This window comes from Ursus maritimus, unplaced genomic scaffold, assembly GCF_017311325.1.
Source record: "Ursus maritimus isolate PB19 unplaced genomic scaffold, ASM1731132v1 scaffold_3, whole genome shotgun sequence".
NCBI lineage: Eukaryota > Metazoa > Chordata > Mammalia > Carnivora > Ursidae > Ursus > Ursus maritimus.
This window is the reverse complement of record NW_024425563.1, coordinates 85931263-85947564: the sequence shown is the minus strand read 5'-3', so window position 1 is coordinate 85947564 and position 16302 is coordinate 85931263. Positions and strand designations below refer to the sequence as shown.

Here is a 16302-nt window from a genome sequence, read left to right as displayed (position 1 = left end):
AGCTTGTGCAACAAAGAGTAATAATAATAGGGCATGTCCAAGGGGTTATCACATAAAGTTCTAGAACAGTGCCTGGAACATGGCAAGCCCTCAGTTGAGGTTAACTGCCACTGTCGGTTAGAGTGTAAGATCCATGAGGTAAAGGGCTTCATTTTATTCGTTACTACATCTGTAGTGCCTAACACATAATAGGTGCTCAATAAATGTTTTTCTCAATCAATATATGTTTGTTAAATGTTAAGTATCAGGGTTTTCTTCTTGCCTATTTCCCATCAGATTCCAGTGTTCCCACCTTTAAGAATCTTAAAACAAAACAAAATGGCAACAATGAAAATCTTGTCGAATTAAAAAAAATCTGTTTTACTTTGGTAAGGCGAGGCTAGATTCTGACAGCTCCCCCAGTTCTGCCTACATCTCAGCAAGGAAGAAAAACGAAACAGCAGCAGACAGAAAGGGCGGACCACTATAGAATCGGGAACCTGGGGAATTTCTTTTTCATTTTTATTAAGAGGCTGATTTCCTGGAATCCTGATTTTTTTTTTCTTTTAACACCAGGCTAATTTCCTTATCCCTGAACCTTCGAGCCTGTGTTAATGGGAATAGCAGTTTTGTACTTAGAAAGGAGATAATATCCATAGACTAAAAATATTGTGTCATGTGGCCATTTGCCAGCAACTCGGTAAAGCTTTCTGTAAAACCTGGCGTTCTCTCCCCTTTTTAAAGGCTTGTTTAATCAAAGCTGCTCCCTTGATATTCATTCTTGGAAAACAGAAATTAAATAGAATGAGAAGCCACTGCAGCCCCTCTCTGCTCCACCACCGGCTAAGAAAAAGTCCTGAGTAATCAGATCAATTCAGTGAACAAATGCTTGCCAGACAAGCGCTGGAGTGTCCCCGCTGGGAATATTCCTTTACGGCCTCCCCAGGTCTCTCTATTTGCAGCCCCTTGCCAGCTACAGTTTGCTCAGGGACACAAAGGCTTCAGTGTGCAAGACAACAGAGCCCGAGCTTCCGGCCCCATTCCCCCTTTATTGCGTCGCTAGTGTCAGGAGAAAGGAGGGTGAGAGGAAGCTGGCCCAGTTTCCTGAAATGTCAAGCTCCCTGGGGAGAGCATGCCACCTCGGTGGGGCTCGCTCACGGCAGCCAGAGCCACAGGCAAATCGTGATCCAACCTGTGCTGGGTGGCGGCCATCCGTGGCTTTTGGGCCTGCCGTGGAATCAAGTGATAAGAATTCAGCCTCCAGTCTCCCGAGAACAGAGCCTTCAGCTTCCAGGGGCCAAGTGTCCAGGGGGGAGGAAGGACCCTTATGCCTCCGAAGGCCAGGAGTGCCAATGGCTCAGCAAGCCCCAGAGACCATGCCCCCAAACCCACCCAGAGGACCCACAGCCCATGACATCATCTTCTAACTGCTGTGGCAGGTTATAAATACGGGGCCACATTCCCACTGCATTTTTTCAGTGTAAGGTGACTATTTTATAAAAGCCTTAATTCCTTTTTCTTCCCCTGTTCCACCCCTATCCCAGCTCAGAAATAGGAAGTGGGGGACAGAAGAAGGAGGGAATGGTGCCTAGGAGAAAAAAAGAAAAAAACAAAAAACAAAAAATCCTGCTGCAAGCAAAGGCTTGGCTTGGCTTGTGAGGTATTGTTATGAGGGTGAGGTAAGTGGATGATAGGGAAGTATTTGAATGTTTTTAAGAAGAGCCACATTTACAAATGAAAATGCTATAGGTATGTAATCCTTTACTGGTAAAGCTGCCAAGGATTCTACCCTCTCATGTTGTCATTCCTTTTCCATAATCAGCCTGGGTCCTAGTCTCTGATTCAGGCTTCACTGATCTTAAGGACAACAATCTCCAGCTATTTGAGGAAGTGTCTCCCCCAACATATGAACACTCATCAGTGGTGATGTATTTGGAATGGGAATTGTCCAATACCACGCCTTTTTCCTTTCTGGAGCATTTTAACAAGAAGAACCTGGAGTAGAACGCATTTTGCAAAGACTCCTGAGTTAGCAGGCAGATGCTAGGGGGCATTGAACAAGTGGTGTGCGTGTGTGTGTGTGTGTGTGTGTGTGTGTGGTGGGGGTAGAGACATGTGGAGAGCAGGAAGGGTGCTGTGACTCGGGAAATCAAGGGATGGGACACCAAGGATAGGAATTTGCCAGAACAAGGTAGAAGGGAAGGAGCAGGGGTTGGGCCAGGGGACCTCGGTTCTCACTAGAGTTCCAGGACCCAGGCAAAGGCCTCAGCTCCTTCCCTCATCTGGAAACAAGGGGCTGCTCAATGCACCTGAAAAGGCCCAACCAGCCAGCACCGGGGTTAAACCACTTTATACCCAAGAAGAGAGAAAGACAACAGCTCGCCCCAGTCTCAGAGCCACGTGCACGACAGAGGCTGGGAGACCATGACTTCCCCTGTTGCCCTCCTGCTAGCCCAGCTAGTAGCAAGGTTATTGCTCTTTTAATTTAATCCTTTGTCTGCCCTGGTGGAGACAAAGTACGTTTCACTTTATGCAAAAGTCCTTCCCTAATGGAAAGGCCGGGAGAAAGCTCCTTAATGGAGGAATCGCTGCACTGGATCACTTTGCCTCCAGCTGCGAAACTGATTAACGTCCCGAGAGTCTCCACGGAGGCTTCGCGGCGGTCGCGGCGGCCATTTCCGAGCCGGGGGAGGTGCAGTGTGGGAGTTGGGTGGGAGGGGTTGGATCTCACTGAACCCCCTTCAAGAGGTAGGGAGAGCGCTGGGGGAGGGGGCCCAGCAAAGAAATGCCAGTCGATAGGGTTATTCGCAGACAAACCCATCTGAGCGCAGTATTACTGCGCACCTCTGAGGACCCCCGCCCCCCGCCCCCCTCACAACACGGAAGGCGCCCGGGGAGGGGCGCTGCTGCCGGAGCCAGGCCTGCGCCCTGCACCACGAGCCACCAGCCACGGGCCCCTGCGACGACCGAGCGCTCGCAGCGTGGCGGGTCTGAAAGGAGGTGAGCTCTAAGTTACTGTAGCGGACCCAGTGAGGCCGGAGACGTGGGACTAAAAGAGGAGGTAAACTAGCTCGTGAATCGTTTTTATGTGATGACGTGTTGAAAGGATAGTAGTTTGGGTAAGAGTATTTACAATTTAAAAAGTATATTCAAACTAGTTTCCCCTGTTCCAGTGTACTTTTTCCCGCGGCTACTGGGACATTTAAGTGACAGACACAGCCGTCGTTCCTGGCTCGCGCGCCAGCTCTGTCGGGCCCTGCCGGTCCAAACAACATACAACTACACGCTTTTAAAACGTCTTTGGAAAGGAGGGAGCGAATACCAGTGGTTTCTGCATTAGCCCCACTTTTACCTTATCTGCGACACGGTTTCCATTTGTTAAGCTGGATAGGGCTTGTAGGGTTTGTTGTTTAAGGGGTTTCTGGAGACGTCCTGGAGCTATTGTTTAATCCATCCTCCCTCTGTTGTGGTTCCCGCCGGCAAGGCAACTCCTTGGAAGGCGCCGGAGAGACGGTTAGGTGCCAACCAAGCCAAGGTGGCTTCCCGCGCATGCTGTGGTGCTTTGTTCTTGTTCTGGTTTGGTTTTGTGCTCTTCCTGTGGGAAGTCGCGTATTGTATTCACCCCTTTTGGGCAATCGGAAATGGCCATCTTCTCTCTCCACCCCCACCAGTGATTCCGAGGTGATATAGGAACTGGTGGTAGGTCAGAACAGAGGTCACATAATTGCCTTGCGGATCACACCCTGGCCGGGTAGAGGGTTGGCTGCCATCGCAGTGGCAGGGGAGCCAGGAGTCTCTGCCTTGAGACTCTTCAGTCTCCCCTTTCAGACTCTTCCCTCAGGACTCCCCTTGCAGCCAGCACCGCAGCAGCACCCACTAGCTGCGAAGTGCCATGACCAGACCAGCCGCCGGATCCTTCAGACCGTGGCAGTACCAACCCAGCGCCCCTAACAGTAGGATCCCCTCTGATGATGGCTCATAATACCGTTTCTTGTGTCTTAAAGGATGGGGCCCTCAAACAGAGAGGACTGCTCAACAGCAAGGTTGTCGTGGGCACCGTTCCCATCTTTATAGGGGCTGGTCACTATCCTCACCCAGCCTTGCTCTCAGCCCACGGTTCTCCCCACGAATTCCGGACAATGCAGTACTCGGTGCCATGGCTGACAACCCAGCCAGCCACAGAAATGACATGGTTTATGCCACGGTGCTCCCCGTAGACGCCCCCTGTGTAGTGAGCCGCTAACAGCAGCTGATGGGGCCGTTGGAGTGGGTTTCTGCCATCCTCTTCTCCCCCTCCGAAAGGGAGCCATAGCTTTCCAGAGGGTGTAGCTCTGGACGGCATGGCACTGTGAGGTCAGTGCATGTTCCACATTGGTTAAACTTGTCCTACTCTTGGTCCTTGGCCTGTTGGTTGTTGCAGGTCATGTCGCCCCCAGCTTGTGGGCTGACCCCCACATGGGCAGGTCGGTGCCCACCATGCTTGTGGGAGCCCATGAGCACAGCCAGCAGGGTGGGGGCCACGCCCCCTTCCTCTTGATGTTGACCCTCTCTGCTGTGGGGCTGGTGCTGCCGTGGACCCAGCAGGAGCCACAGTCCTGGGGATGGGGTGGTTCCGGGGACACTGGCAGAGTGACCCCATTTACCTTGCACCAGTCTCAGCTCTTGGGCAGATGCGATGAGGACAGGTACTCATAAGGCCTGGAGTCTGTCCTGAGCCCCAGCTTGGACAGCTGGTCCCCGCAGGGCCAGTGGCAGCTCAGCCCCAGCCAGAATAGCAGCAGAAGCAGCAGTGGGTCCATGCCATGGCTCCTGGCCCTGCTCTGGTGTTTCCTTAAAGCCTCTACTTGTTTCTTCTGTTCAGTGGTTCTCGAAGGGTATAGAACATCAGAATCACCTGGGAAGTTTGTGCTCCAGGAATACGTGTTTTTTCATTTATTTAATTACATTAATTAATATATTTTTTAAGTAGGCTCCGCGCCTAGCAGGGAGCCCAGTTTGAGGTCTGAACTCAGAACCTGAGGTCAGAACCTGAGCTGAGATCAGAGTTGGCTGCTTGAACCGTCAGAATCTGTGTTTTTTTAAAAAGCAGCCTAAATATATTCTCATGCAGGGGCCTGAACACCTTCTGAGAAGCCCTCCCAACCATTCAGACCAAAAGACCGGCCCTAGGATATTCGGCAAATATGCAGACTCCCAGGCCCCTCCCAGGCCCCCAGGACTGGAAAGTCTGAGAGGGACTTGGGAATTTTGGGAAACCATGTCTTCAAGTGGTGGTTCTCAGTGCCCGCTGTGCGAGAGATTCAGCTCGGGGCTCAAAAAGCCTGAGGCCTGGGTCACACCCCAGGACAATCACATCAGACTCCTGGGCGGGGGGGACCCAGATATCTGTTGTTTTTTAAAGTTCATCTGCTGGTTTCAATTTACAGCCACAGACTTCAGTGAGAAGCACGGGTTTGGTCATAGTAAATCAACCTATCTCCTTTCTCCTTATATAGAGCAAAATATGTCCTTTCGTGCCTCCTGAGCACCCAGAATAAAATGTCTAAGTACAGAGGCCTCACTTCCTAAACTGTTAGTACGTTTTTCTAGTCTGAGAAAGGTTCTTTCTAGATTGTGCTCACTGCCCCTGCAGGCTGGCTGTTAACTTTCTGTGCAGCTGTATGTTCTAGCGCAGGTGTGAGAGACTTCATTAACACTCTCTGCTGCATGGGGAAGCGCCCCCTCCCCAAATAACTCCTAAACACATGGCAGAAACCACAGGCGCAGCCCCCTGGTTCCAGGTCCCACGCCCTGCAGCTGTTCTCAGACCTCTTTGGATGGCAGTACATTTTCTTTTAAGGGAACAAGGCCTGCTGCTGCTTTTGCTCCCCACCTGCCGCCGCTTCCCTTCATCAGAAAGTGTAACAACCTGATCTACAAGGTGTTTTTAAAGGGGCTGCCTTGACATTATTCCTTCTGCATAATTTAAAGATGGAGATTTAAAAACATTTTTCTTGACACTTGAGTGTCCTTCCACTTGGCCCCCACTGCATCTTGTATGAACTTTATAGTAATTATCTTATTGAATTATAATAATTTGGTGTATGCATGATCATCTCCCACCCAGACTATAAACTTCTTGAGGTACAAAGATGTGTCTTACTCATCTTTGTGCCCAAAGTATCTAATAAAAAGCCTGGAACATAGTGGATTCTTGGTGAATGTTGAAAAGAACTAAATGTATAAACGAGGTACTGTATTTTGTGTTGCTGGCCCATCCAGAATCTCTTTTCACCTGGTCACCATCAAACAACAGTGGCCAACCATTCTGGCCGGTGAGTAGTAAACAGAAGTCCTCTGGATAGGGCCTCCAGGAGGATCTTTGAGATACTGACTGCACTGGCCTGCTCCCTTCCTGCTTTTTTTTTTTCCTTCTTCGTGCCTGGAACTTTAAAGGTAAAGTCTGGAGGTGCAGCAGCCATATTGTAATCATAAGGTGAACAAAAAGGACAAAACCAACATACTGTGGGTGGAAGAGCAGAAAGCTAGAGCCCATGTTTCTGACAGCAGCAGATGTGCCAGCCCTGGACCACCTGTCAACCTCTGCACTTCTTGTCATGGGAGAGAAAAAAGAAAAATCCCACATCCGCCACTGTGGGTTTCTGTTATTTTCAGTCAAACATACTTATAAGTGATATAACAAGGATGTTATTCATAAGTATGCATTTAAAGCACCTCGTATTGTTCTTAGCACATAGTAGGGACCCATTAAGTGTTTGCCTTTTCCATTTATTCATGCAAGTAGAACCTTGAATAAATGATTTTGGGGACAGAAGGGTCATCTTCTGATAAGAACAGACTATACCCTAACTCAAGATGTGTCTGCTAATTTGAAAACAGTTTTGTTTCAAACACTGCAGACCGTATTATATGGGTCATGGATGTTATTTCCAAGGCTTACTTCCTCCTGTTAGAAAAAGTTGCCCTGTTAAAGCTGCAAATCAAGCCCCCAACAGCAGAAACAGCCTCCCGGTGTTACCAATTCCCTGAGTGTCGTATATCAAGTACCCGCTTCTCTGTAAGGCGGGCTTTGCAGGAGGGATGCCTGCTCCAAGGTTAGTGGTCTTGGCTGGTGTGAGCTTTGGTTTTTTTCTCCAGCCTGGGCTGCCCAGCTGCAGGGTGCATGGGCTGCTTGGGGAAACAGAGCTAGGAGCCACGGCGTCCTGGCCCAGACAAGCCAAGAGGCTCCTTCGCCTGAGGGTTCGTGGTTACAAGAGCTCCACTGATTACTGCATGAAGGAAATGGAGTTAGAAGGAAGAGAAGAAAAAAAAAGACCGAACTGTGAAGGAAGGCTCCAGACCTAGTCTCCTGTTTTTCTCTGTGGGATTCCCCCCCCCCTTCTTTGGAATTTCTGGGATTCTCTTTTAACTTTTTAACTTTTTTATTCTTTACCTTGGCTCCAGGCAGCTTGACGTCGTCTCTTGAAAAGGAAGTGGTAATGCCGGCCTTTGGAGTACACATTTTTTGCTTACTTTTAAAAGAATACAGCTGGGTTTTTATCACCTTAGAATTAAAAATACTGAGCAATTTTACTATGCCAGGCACTGTGCTAAGTGGCTTTACGTGCATTATCTCATACTTACAATCCCCCAGCTGTAGGTGCCCTTCTTCCATTTTATAGATGAAGAAATGGAAGCTCAGAGAGGTTAAGAACATGTCCAAGATCACACAGAGCCACGGGTCTGATCTGGGGTGTCTATGTCCGGAGCTCCCTCGCCCATTCCAACATCCCCCATACTCTATGCTATGGCGGGGGACCACCTAATCCTCCCCTCACCACTGCCCAAGCCCCTGGCTGAGGCTCCAGGCCACCGTGTCAAAGGCAGCACGGAGAAGCCCAGCCCATGTATCAAGGAGACTTACACTGAGGGGTATATTTCGGTTTGTGTCTTCTGGATCAAAGGCCTCCACCTGGTAAATGAATCCCGGGTTTGCTCCTTCCAGTATGTAGAGGTCGAGACCTTAGATCAGCGTCCAAAGTGGAAGAAGAGGAATTTTATTAGATCAAGCAAATGAGGAATTACAGAACCAGGACAGCCGTACCCAGCCAAGGAGAACCAAGTGCATGGGCATCATGGGAAGGACGGCTGCGGGAATACAGGCCGGGCGTCAGCCCGCAGGCTGCCTGGCGTGAGCTGATGGCTTATGGGAATTTATAAAGTACTCGGGTGGCCAAGCTGGCATCACATCTTGCCACATTTCCTCTGCTGAGAGATGATCTAGGGGAGGAATCTCCGCGTGAGGCTGCTCCGTGTTCCTGATTCACTTTCACGTGCAAATTCCTCCAAAACCGAGCCCAGGTCACCTATTGAAGTGCACTTAGCATGTCAGCCGAAAGGACTTATGCAGGAATAAGGGAGAGGGCTACAGAGGCTCACGAAGGGGACCAGAAATTGCCTTCATCTCCTTCGGAGTTCTGGGCAGCCAGGGGGCACCCGGCACCACCAGCCCGGTCTGAGGGGCCGTCACCCTCCGCTCTGGCCTCTCTCTCCAAGCGCTGGTCCTTCTGCGTGAGGACTGAGAATGTGCACGTCAGCTCACTCTTTGGGACCACTGCGCTGAGGGCTTATGTTTTCTCCTTTATGACCATAACCCCCTGCACGCAGGTATTGTAATGCTCTCCACTTCACAAATGAGGAAACGGCCTCGGGGAAGTTAGGAGACTGTCTCAGCGAGGAAGGAGGTGAGAGTATAAAAATTCAAGTCCAGCCTATGTTAGATCTGAGCTCCAGCTCTCATTCACCTTTATCACTGTTCGTGCTTGCACTCAAAACGACATTTACTGAGTTCTCACTCCGTACCAGACACTGGTCTATCCACGCCCTGGGAACACAGCAGTTCACCGAACAGGAAACCCCACTCTTGTGGAGTTTGCACGGTAGAGGGAAGATACAGATAATAAAATAAATGAGCAAAATATGTGCACGTTACTGAGCAATGTCCTGGAGAAAATCAGGGAATGGAATGTTGTGGGTTAGGTTACAGTGTGAAATGGAGTGGTCGTGGAAGATTCGCGACACTTGAGTCTACATTCTTAAAGAAATGAGGATTGTAGAGATAAGGGGGATGGGGCAAAGAGCAACTGTGAAGATGCCAGTGAGGGTTGTACAGGGGACGTTCAGAGCCCGGTGAGGAGGCCAGGACTGCCATATGGGGGGGGGGAGTGTGTGGAAGAGGACACAGTGTAGGTGGGAGGGGGCCAGATTTGATGGTGCCTTAAGGAGACTCTGGCTATCCTCTTGAGGGAGATGGGAAGTTCTTGTGGGGTTTGAAGCAGAAGAGTGCCTTGATTTGACTGACAGTCAACAGGCTCCTCTGGCTGCTATGTGGAGAATAGACTGACGGAGGCAAGAGCAGAGCAGGGAGGCCAGTGAGCCCGCCATCACAGTAATCCAGGTGACACATGACTAGTGGCTTGCACCGTGGGGGTCGCGATGGAGATGCCAGGGAGCAGTCAGACTGCATAGATTTGGAAGTGGCAAGATTTCCTCATGGATTTGATTTGATGTTGGGTGTAAAAGGCAGAGGAGTCAAGGCTGACTTCGAAGTTTTGGCCCAAGCCACTGGAAGGGTGAGGTTGCCGTTAGCTAAAATGGGAAAGGCGAGAGATGCAGATTGGGGGGGCGATGGTGGGGGCTGGGGGTGGAGTGGAAGTCAAGAGTTTGATCTTAACATGCATGTTAAGTTTGAGATGTCATGTTCTGACACCAATTCCAATGTGTGGGGGATTTTCCTACACCATCAAGCAATCCTCCGACACCAGCTGGGGGTTCTGCAATTCAACTCAATTCTGATACTATCTACCCAGAGACAGCCTTCAAATTCCACAGACCAAGGACTCACTGCCACGAGACACCCCCAACCCCCACTTCAAATACCAATTTCAAGTTCAGGTTGTCACCCATGCTTCTGACCCATGAGCTATAAATCCGAGTTTCCCACCATCCCCTCTTTGGGTTCAATGAATTTGCTAGAGGGGATCTCAAAACTCAGGGAAATACTTTGCTTACTAGATTACAGGTTTATTGCAAAAGGATAACTCAGGAGCAGAGAGATGTAAGGGAGGCATAGGGCATGATATGAAGGGAAAGGAACACAGAGCTTCCATGCTCTCTGGGCACACTACTCTCCTGGAAGGGCGAGGTGGTTCACCAGCCTGGAAGCTCTCCAAACCCCATCCTTTGGTGTTTTCATGGAGGCTTGATTACATAGGCACGATTGATTACATCATTGGCCATCAGCAATTGAGCTCCATCTCTACCCTCTTCCCCTCCACAGAGGTGGGGGTGAGGCTGAGTGGGGGACTGAAAGTTCCAACCTTCTATTTACATGGTTGGCTCCACTGGCAACCAACCCTCACACTTAGGCGACCTGAGGGCATTCCAAAAGTCACCTCACCACATCCCAGATGCCTATTAGACATAGCAGACAGAGTTGTGGGATAAGACGGCTGGATATTTGAATCAGGAGCTCAGAGGAGAAGGTGGACTAAAATGACAGAGTTGGACGTTGTCAGTATGGATAGCGGTCAAAGTCAGGAGCCCGGGAGAGATCATGCAGGAAGTCACCCTATGCTCCAGTCCTTTATACTGTCCCTGCTCTGCAGTAGACCCCAGTCACACACTGCCCTCCAGGGGTCCATGGTGAGAATGAACAGGTCAGTCAATGACCACAGCACACAGGGATGAACCTCTGATGGGCTCGGCTTGGCTTCCTCCAGAATGACCCACTCAAGGTCCCTGAACCTCATTTTCCTCCCCAGGACCGAGAGGGGTCCAAGAGAAACCACGGAGGTGAGGGGCTTTGTAAATTGTTGGGCATCATTTTGGGGAGTCCTGTGCTGGAGGACATTTCGTTTATTCCCTGCTCATTAAGCAGCTGCCTTTTCCAGGCAAACAGCTGCTGGTTTCCTCTGTCCCCCAGTGTACCCCCCCTCATGCCACTGTCTGGGCTGCACTGCACAGTCCAGTGCATCTTACCTTTTGCCAAGTTGCCTTGAAACTGAGGCGGCTCGTTCACATCTGTTACCTGGACAGTCAGGATCTGTAGGTCAGTGACACCGACGTCATCCTTAACATAAATCTGCAAATCAAATATGTTTGGTCCAGTTTCAAAGTCTAGTTGTTCCTTGCCAGTGGTGACAACCTAAGAGCAAAGGCAGAATTCTTAGTAACCATGTGAAAGGAGATCTGTTTTGTATGCGTGCATTTTGCAAAGGGATGTTACTAGGAAGGAAGCAGCCAGAATCCTGGAAACCATCTTTCCCTCACCGTCAGAGGAACCGGTTGTTTTGCCTTAGTTCTTCCAACATAAGCCCCATGACATTTCACCAAAGGGACTCCTGCACGTGATGCTGCTTTTCAGAGGAAAGAAAAATATTTAGGCAACATTCTGTTTCCAACGACCGGAGATGGAAAGCCGGGAATTAAAACCCTATCGCTACTTGGGGGAGGCACCTAGACAAGTTCCTTAGCAACCCTGAAGATAGTTGGACTTTCTGGGCTTTAAGAAGAAGCCACTGCACTTTCCTGGGATTGCTGTCTTGACTTGGTGCTCCATGGTAATTTTCCCAAGGCCACGTCTGTGAATAAACAAGGGAAGGATACATCTGCAGAAATAAGGAACAATATATACTTACATCAACAGCCGGTTCAGTGTTTTTGTGCATTTCCACACATTCTCCCACTGGTGGAAACTTGTCCCCTGCACTATAAGTGTTTTGGAGATGTGGGAGAGACATCAAGAACCAGGGCCAGAGAAACATCACCGGAATCAGTGGGAACCTGGCTGGTCCACGATGGGAGGGTCCTGCTGAGGCTAACTGGAGGCCAACCTGTGACCTCGCATGCCTACATGCAACTCCTGCCACCAGCTTAGACCACGGAGCGCCCAGAGCCCTTTGGGACCTCAAGGACTAAATTTCATAAGTGTCTTAATTATGCTAATGGAACTTTTTGTTTATAAATATGACTGGGGCCAGGCGGCATTCAGTCTCTCATGGTGAGAGTGCTTAGCTCCAGTCACACTGTCATAGCTGAACTTTGGTGTGACCTTGGGAAAGTCCTTTACCTTTCCCTGATTTTGTTTCCACATGATTATAATTAGGTAAATACTCCTTGACCTAGTTAAACAGATGAAGCATAATACAGGGTACTATAACAAAACAGTAGATCAGGGTACTGTGGAATCAGGGACAAAGTTCATTGTGAGCTGTGTGTAGTCAGGGAAGGCTTCATGGAGGAGGCTTTGCAAGCTCTCCACCAGTTGCGAGAAGACAGCCACAGATGGGAATGAGTGCATGCAGTGGACGGAGAAAGTGTGGAGGAGGGTTGAGAGAGGAAATGAGGTAGTCTCGTCTCTACCTGTGGGCAGGGTCAGCCTGGCACCCACATATGTGGAGATGACCTGTCTCCATGCTTGGCATGTGGCAGGTGAGACCTCTCCATGCCTCGGTTCCCCACTTCTAACATGTATTTAATAGTAGTACACCACTTCGTGGCGCTGTTATGGGGATTAAATAAATGAATTCACAACATATTTAGGGGGATTCCTGGTATATGATCAATGCACCATAAATAGGAGTTGTTATCATTAGCATCATTATTGTTCACCATCCTTACCTTCCCAGGGCCCCCAGAAGTCCCAGAAGCTGTGTTTGAAACCAGAGAGGCCTGGTCCCTGGCATGATTCAGAGGTTACCCTCAGAAAGCCTTGTACAACTGAGTCCCAAGGCCAACAGTGACCAGACCGCTGGGCCAGAGACCCAAAAACCTCATCGCTAGCTTTATCCTGCAGATTGTCAAGTCAGCCCAAGGAGGAGTCAGGTTCTGCCACGGGTATGGCACTGACCTGTTCTGTAGGCAGCAGAAGCAGCTCTTGCGAGCATTTTGGGTTGGAGAATAGGATCTTTTTGGAGGGGATAGTTGATGGTATTCGGTGGTTTCTGGGGAGAAGTAACCAATGCTTCAGGACCCATGAACGTGTGGCCCATCCTAGTAGCGACACAGCGTCCAGGAGGGCACCAGGCCTGGGACAGTACACCGAACACTGGAGCCTATGTCAGCTGAGGTGCTAAGAAAGTCACCGTTCCTAGAGGTCAGACACAGGATGGAATTCATCCTTGACTGTCAGCCCTGTTTGAATCACATCAAATGTGGAAAGGCTAGCTTCTTCCACCTGATTTGGGGACTCACCAAACCAGCAACAGATGCACAGGGCAATGTGGGAGAAAGAGCCTAGGACTGGCCATCAGAAGACCTGAGTTAAGTTCTTATTTCATCTGCTATGGCTACGTGATCTCGGACACACCAGCTAACCTTGCTGTCTCTCTGTGATCTTAGTTCGAAAATAGGAATAAAGCCTTTCAGTGATGGTAGTGTCAGTGTCGGTAGTGACAATCCAGAGGTCAGGATGTGAATGTGCAATGGGACCTCCACACACCAGATGCCACATGGTCACCATCCTCCTCATCAAAGGCAGTAGACCCTAGAGGCTGAGGGTGAGAGCTCTCAATGGGGAGCAACCCTGATGTCTGATAATTGCTGAACGATAGACAAACGTGGTCTGTCCATACAGTGGAATATGACTCAGCCATGAAAAGGAAGGAAGTGTTGATCCAGGCTTAAAGGAAACTAGCCAGTCACTAAAGACCACGTCCAATGTGAATCCATTCATAGACGATGCCCAGGATAGGCAAATCTATTAAGGCAGAAAGGAGATCAGTGGGTGCCAGGCACTGGGGGAAAATAGGGACAGTGTTCTAAAATTAGATGGTGGTGATGGTCTGTGAATGCAGTAAAAACCATTGAATTGTACATTTTCAAGGTGTGAATTGTGTGCTGTATGAATTACATTGTTTCCAAAAATAGGCAGAGGTCTGAAGTCAGACTGCCTGGGTTCCAGGTTCAGCTCAGCCCCCAAAGAGCTGCGCAACCCAGGGCAAGATATTTAACAAATTTTGCTTCAGTTTGCTCCACCTGTAAAAAGGGGATAGAAATAGAAATAGAATCATCAGATTGTTTAAATATTACAAGAGGAGACACACATGACGCGTGTTCCACGGCATCCAGCATATACTCCATGCTGTACACGTGCAAGCCGTTGGCAGGGCTTCTAGGACCAGATGAGCAGCAGCTGTGGAAGACAAGCCAGATGTCTGGGGCCAGGGAGATAGGGCAGATGAGTCGCAGACCCGGCCCCAGGGGCCGGGGACTCTACACTGGATGCTGAGGTGAAGCCTGTCCTAATGTGTGCTCCGTATGCACCGAAAAACCTGCCCCCAGTGGTGCTGAGAATACTGCCTTCCTGAGCTCTGCCTGCACCTCCTGGGTTCTCCAGGTCTGCTCTGGGGCCCAGACATGCACACTTTTTAAGAGCTCCCCTTGGGACTCTCATGATCAGCTGTGTTTAGGAACACCTAGTGTGTACCTCAAGGAGGCAACCGAGCCTCGACCAAGCAGGCTGAGCCCGTGGGGTCCCATCAGATCCCTAGGGCAATGGCAGGGAGGACCCGAGTCAGGGCTAATGATAACCACCAGAGGTTCCTAAGCCGATCGAGGGAAGGGCAGGGGTGGGGGGGAGGTGGTTCAAACACCTGGATCCTAAAGACATCCCTGGAACGGCCTCGAAGGTACAGTGGAAAACACGCAGGTAAGTCTGTCCTACCCAAGGAGGAATGCCCGCTTTGGAAAAGACTCAAGTGACAAACTAGAAAAAAGAGCGGAGGTGGCAGGGCTCCTCAATGTGAATGACTGGGTCTGAATTATCCAAGAAGAAACATTCACGCAGCGTGGCTGGACATTCAGGCTTGCATTTTTATGAAGGGTGTGTTCTTCCATATGAAAGAAGTCTCCTCAGATTTCCGTCTGGAAAATCACAGAATTCGAGAAAAGCAGAATCACCAGACACAAATTCATCAGGGCCTGGCTTTTGAGGAGATGAATACCCATACTATGCCACCCAAAGGGTTTCGATACTGTCAGTGCACACCTGACACCTGACGTCACGTGACCACGGGTGGCAATAAGAAACAGGACTTTGATTTGTAACAATTGGAGCATATTACTCATCGCACTGGATTAAGTGGAGAAAGAAGGTCCAAAGTGTTTAGGAGCCTCTCGCACAGAGGGCTCTCGGATGCCCCAGACGGGCCTTCTGGGTCTTACTAGAGGGGTGAGTGGACCAGGGAAAGGGGAGGAAATGGTCACCGATCTAGAATCCCATCCACCCTCATCTTCAGGAACCCCCTCGGTGAACAACTCGCAAGGAGATGGGCTTGCCTCGAAGTCGATGCCTGACAGCCAGTTCACCCTGAAGCCGTCAGTGAGGGGGCTTGTGTTGATAATCAGGGGCAACCCTGGGATCACAGGCGACAGCGAGGCTGATAAGTTCACGGAAAACTTGTGCACTGGAGTCTCAGGTGGAGAATTCTCGGCCACGGTGCTGGTAGCAGGCAAGTGGATTAGGCGTAGCGCTTCTCTCCCTGTGGGTTTAAGAAGGATGCAAAATGCCATGAACATAAAGCCTTGTGCTGGGAACAAGGACTTAACAGCTTGGTCTGTGGCTTCAACCCGTAGCTTGGAGTGCTGATGGAACCTGGTCACTCCCCAAGAACAAATACCCTTGCCAAGGACTGGAAATGGAAATAGATCATCTGGGAGCCAAGAAAACAACCACCACCCAACAACCATGAAATCTGCTTCTGTCATTCTGTAAATAAAGCTGCTGCTTTTCTCCTGTCTCCCTGCACCCCTTCTCTTTTCTCGAAGCCTTTGTGAAGAGCTAGGGAAAGATGAACGTGATGCCTCAGGGGACAGACATCCACTTGAAGGACCAAGTCCGGCGATGACATCCTGTCTCACAAGACTGAGGAATTTACAGGAGTTTATTTTCCTTGTCTGTGTCAGCGTTTGATTCAGCGATTCACCAAAAAATGAGTGTGCATGATCTCCACGCTCCAAAATCATGGTAGATCTCCCCGCATCTGTAAGTGATCTCAAGGACAGTTGTTTGTCATTATGGGATGCGGGGGGGGGGTGTCATGTAGAGGGTCCATCAGTACATCTTCATTGATAGATTAACTCCCATTTCACAGGGAAGGAAACAAGAGACTCAGGGAGGGCATGCCCATTGCCTTGGGCTGCATCTCAGACGGGGTGTTTTACAATTTAAGAGAAAGGGTGTTTCTTCCAAGAAAGCCTTGGGACATTCTACGGTCTCCTTGATTCTCTGCAAGATTTTGCCGGTACAGAGGAGAGCAGCAGGTCATGTTCTTTCACGCTTCC

At 49.8% G+C, this 16302-nt stretch overlaps 1 protein-coding gene and 1 pseudogene across 1 annotated transcript in view; both read right to left on the bottom strand.

Moving 5' to 3' along the window:
* The window catches only part of CDHR3 (cadherin related family member 3), a 49638-nt gene extending 34107 nt beyond the window's left edge, over window positions 1-15531 (bottom strand). The window contains exons 1-3 of the mRNA XM_008703544.2: window positions 15298-15531; window positions 10999-11164; window positions 7883-7980 (exon numbers count right to left, since the gene is read on the bottom strand). Coding sequence (XP_008701766.2) covers window positions 7883-7980; window positions 10999-11164; window positions 15298-15531 — 498 coding nt within the window. The remainder of the gene's footprint in view (window positions 1-7882; window positions 7981-10998; window positions 11165-15297) is intronic.
* Window positions 3978-4778, bottom strand: LOC121105880 (annotated as a pseudogene).
* Window positions 15532-16302: the final 771 nt, after the last annotated feature.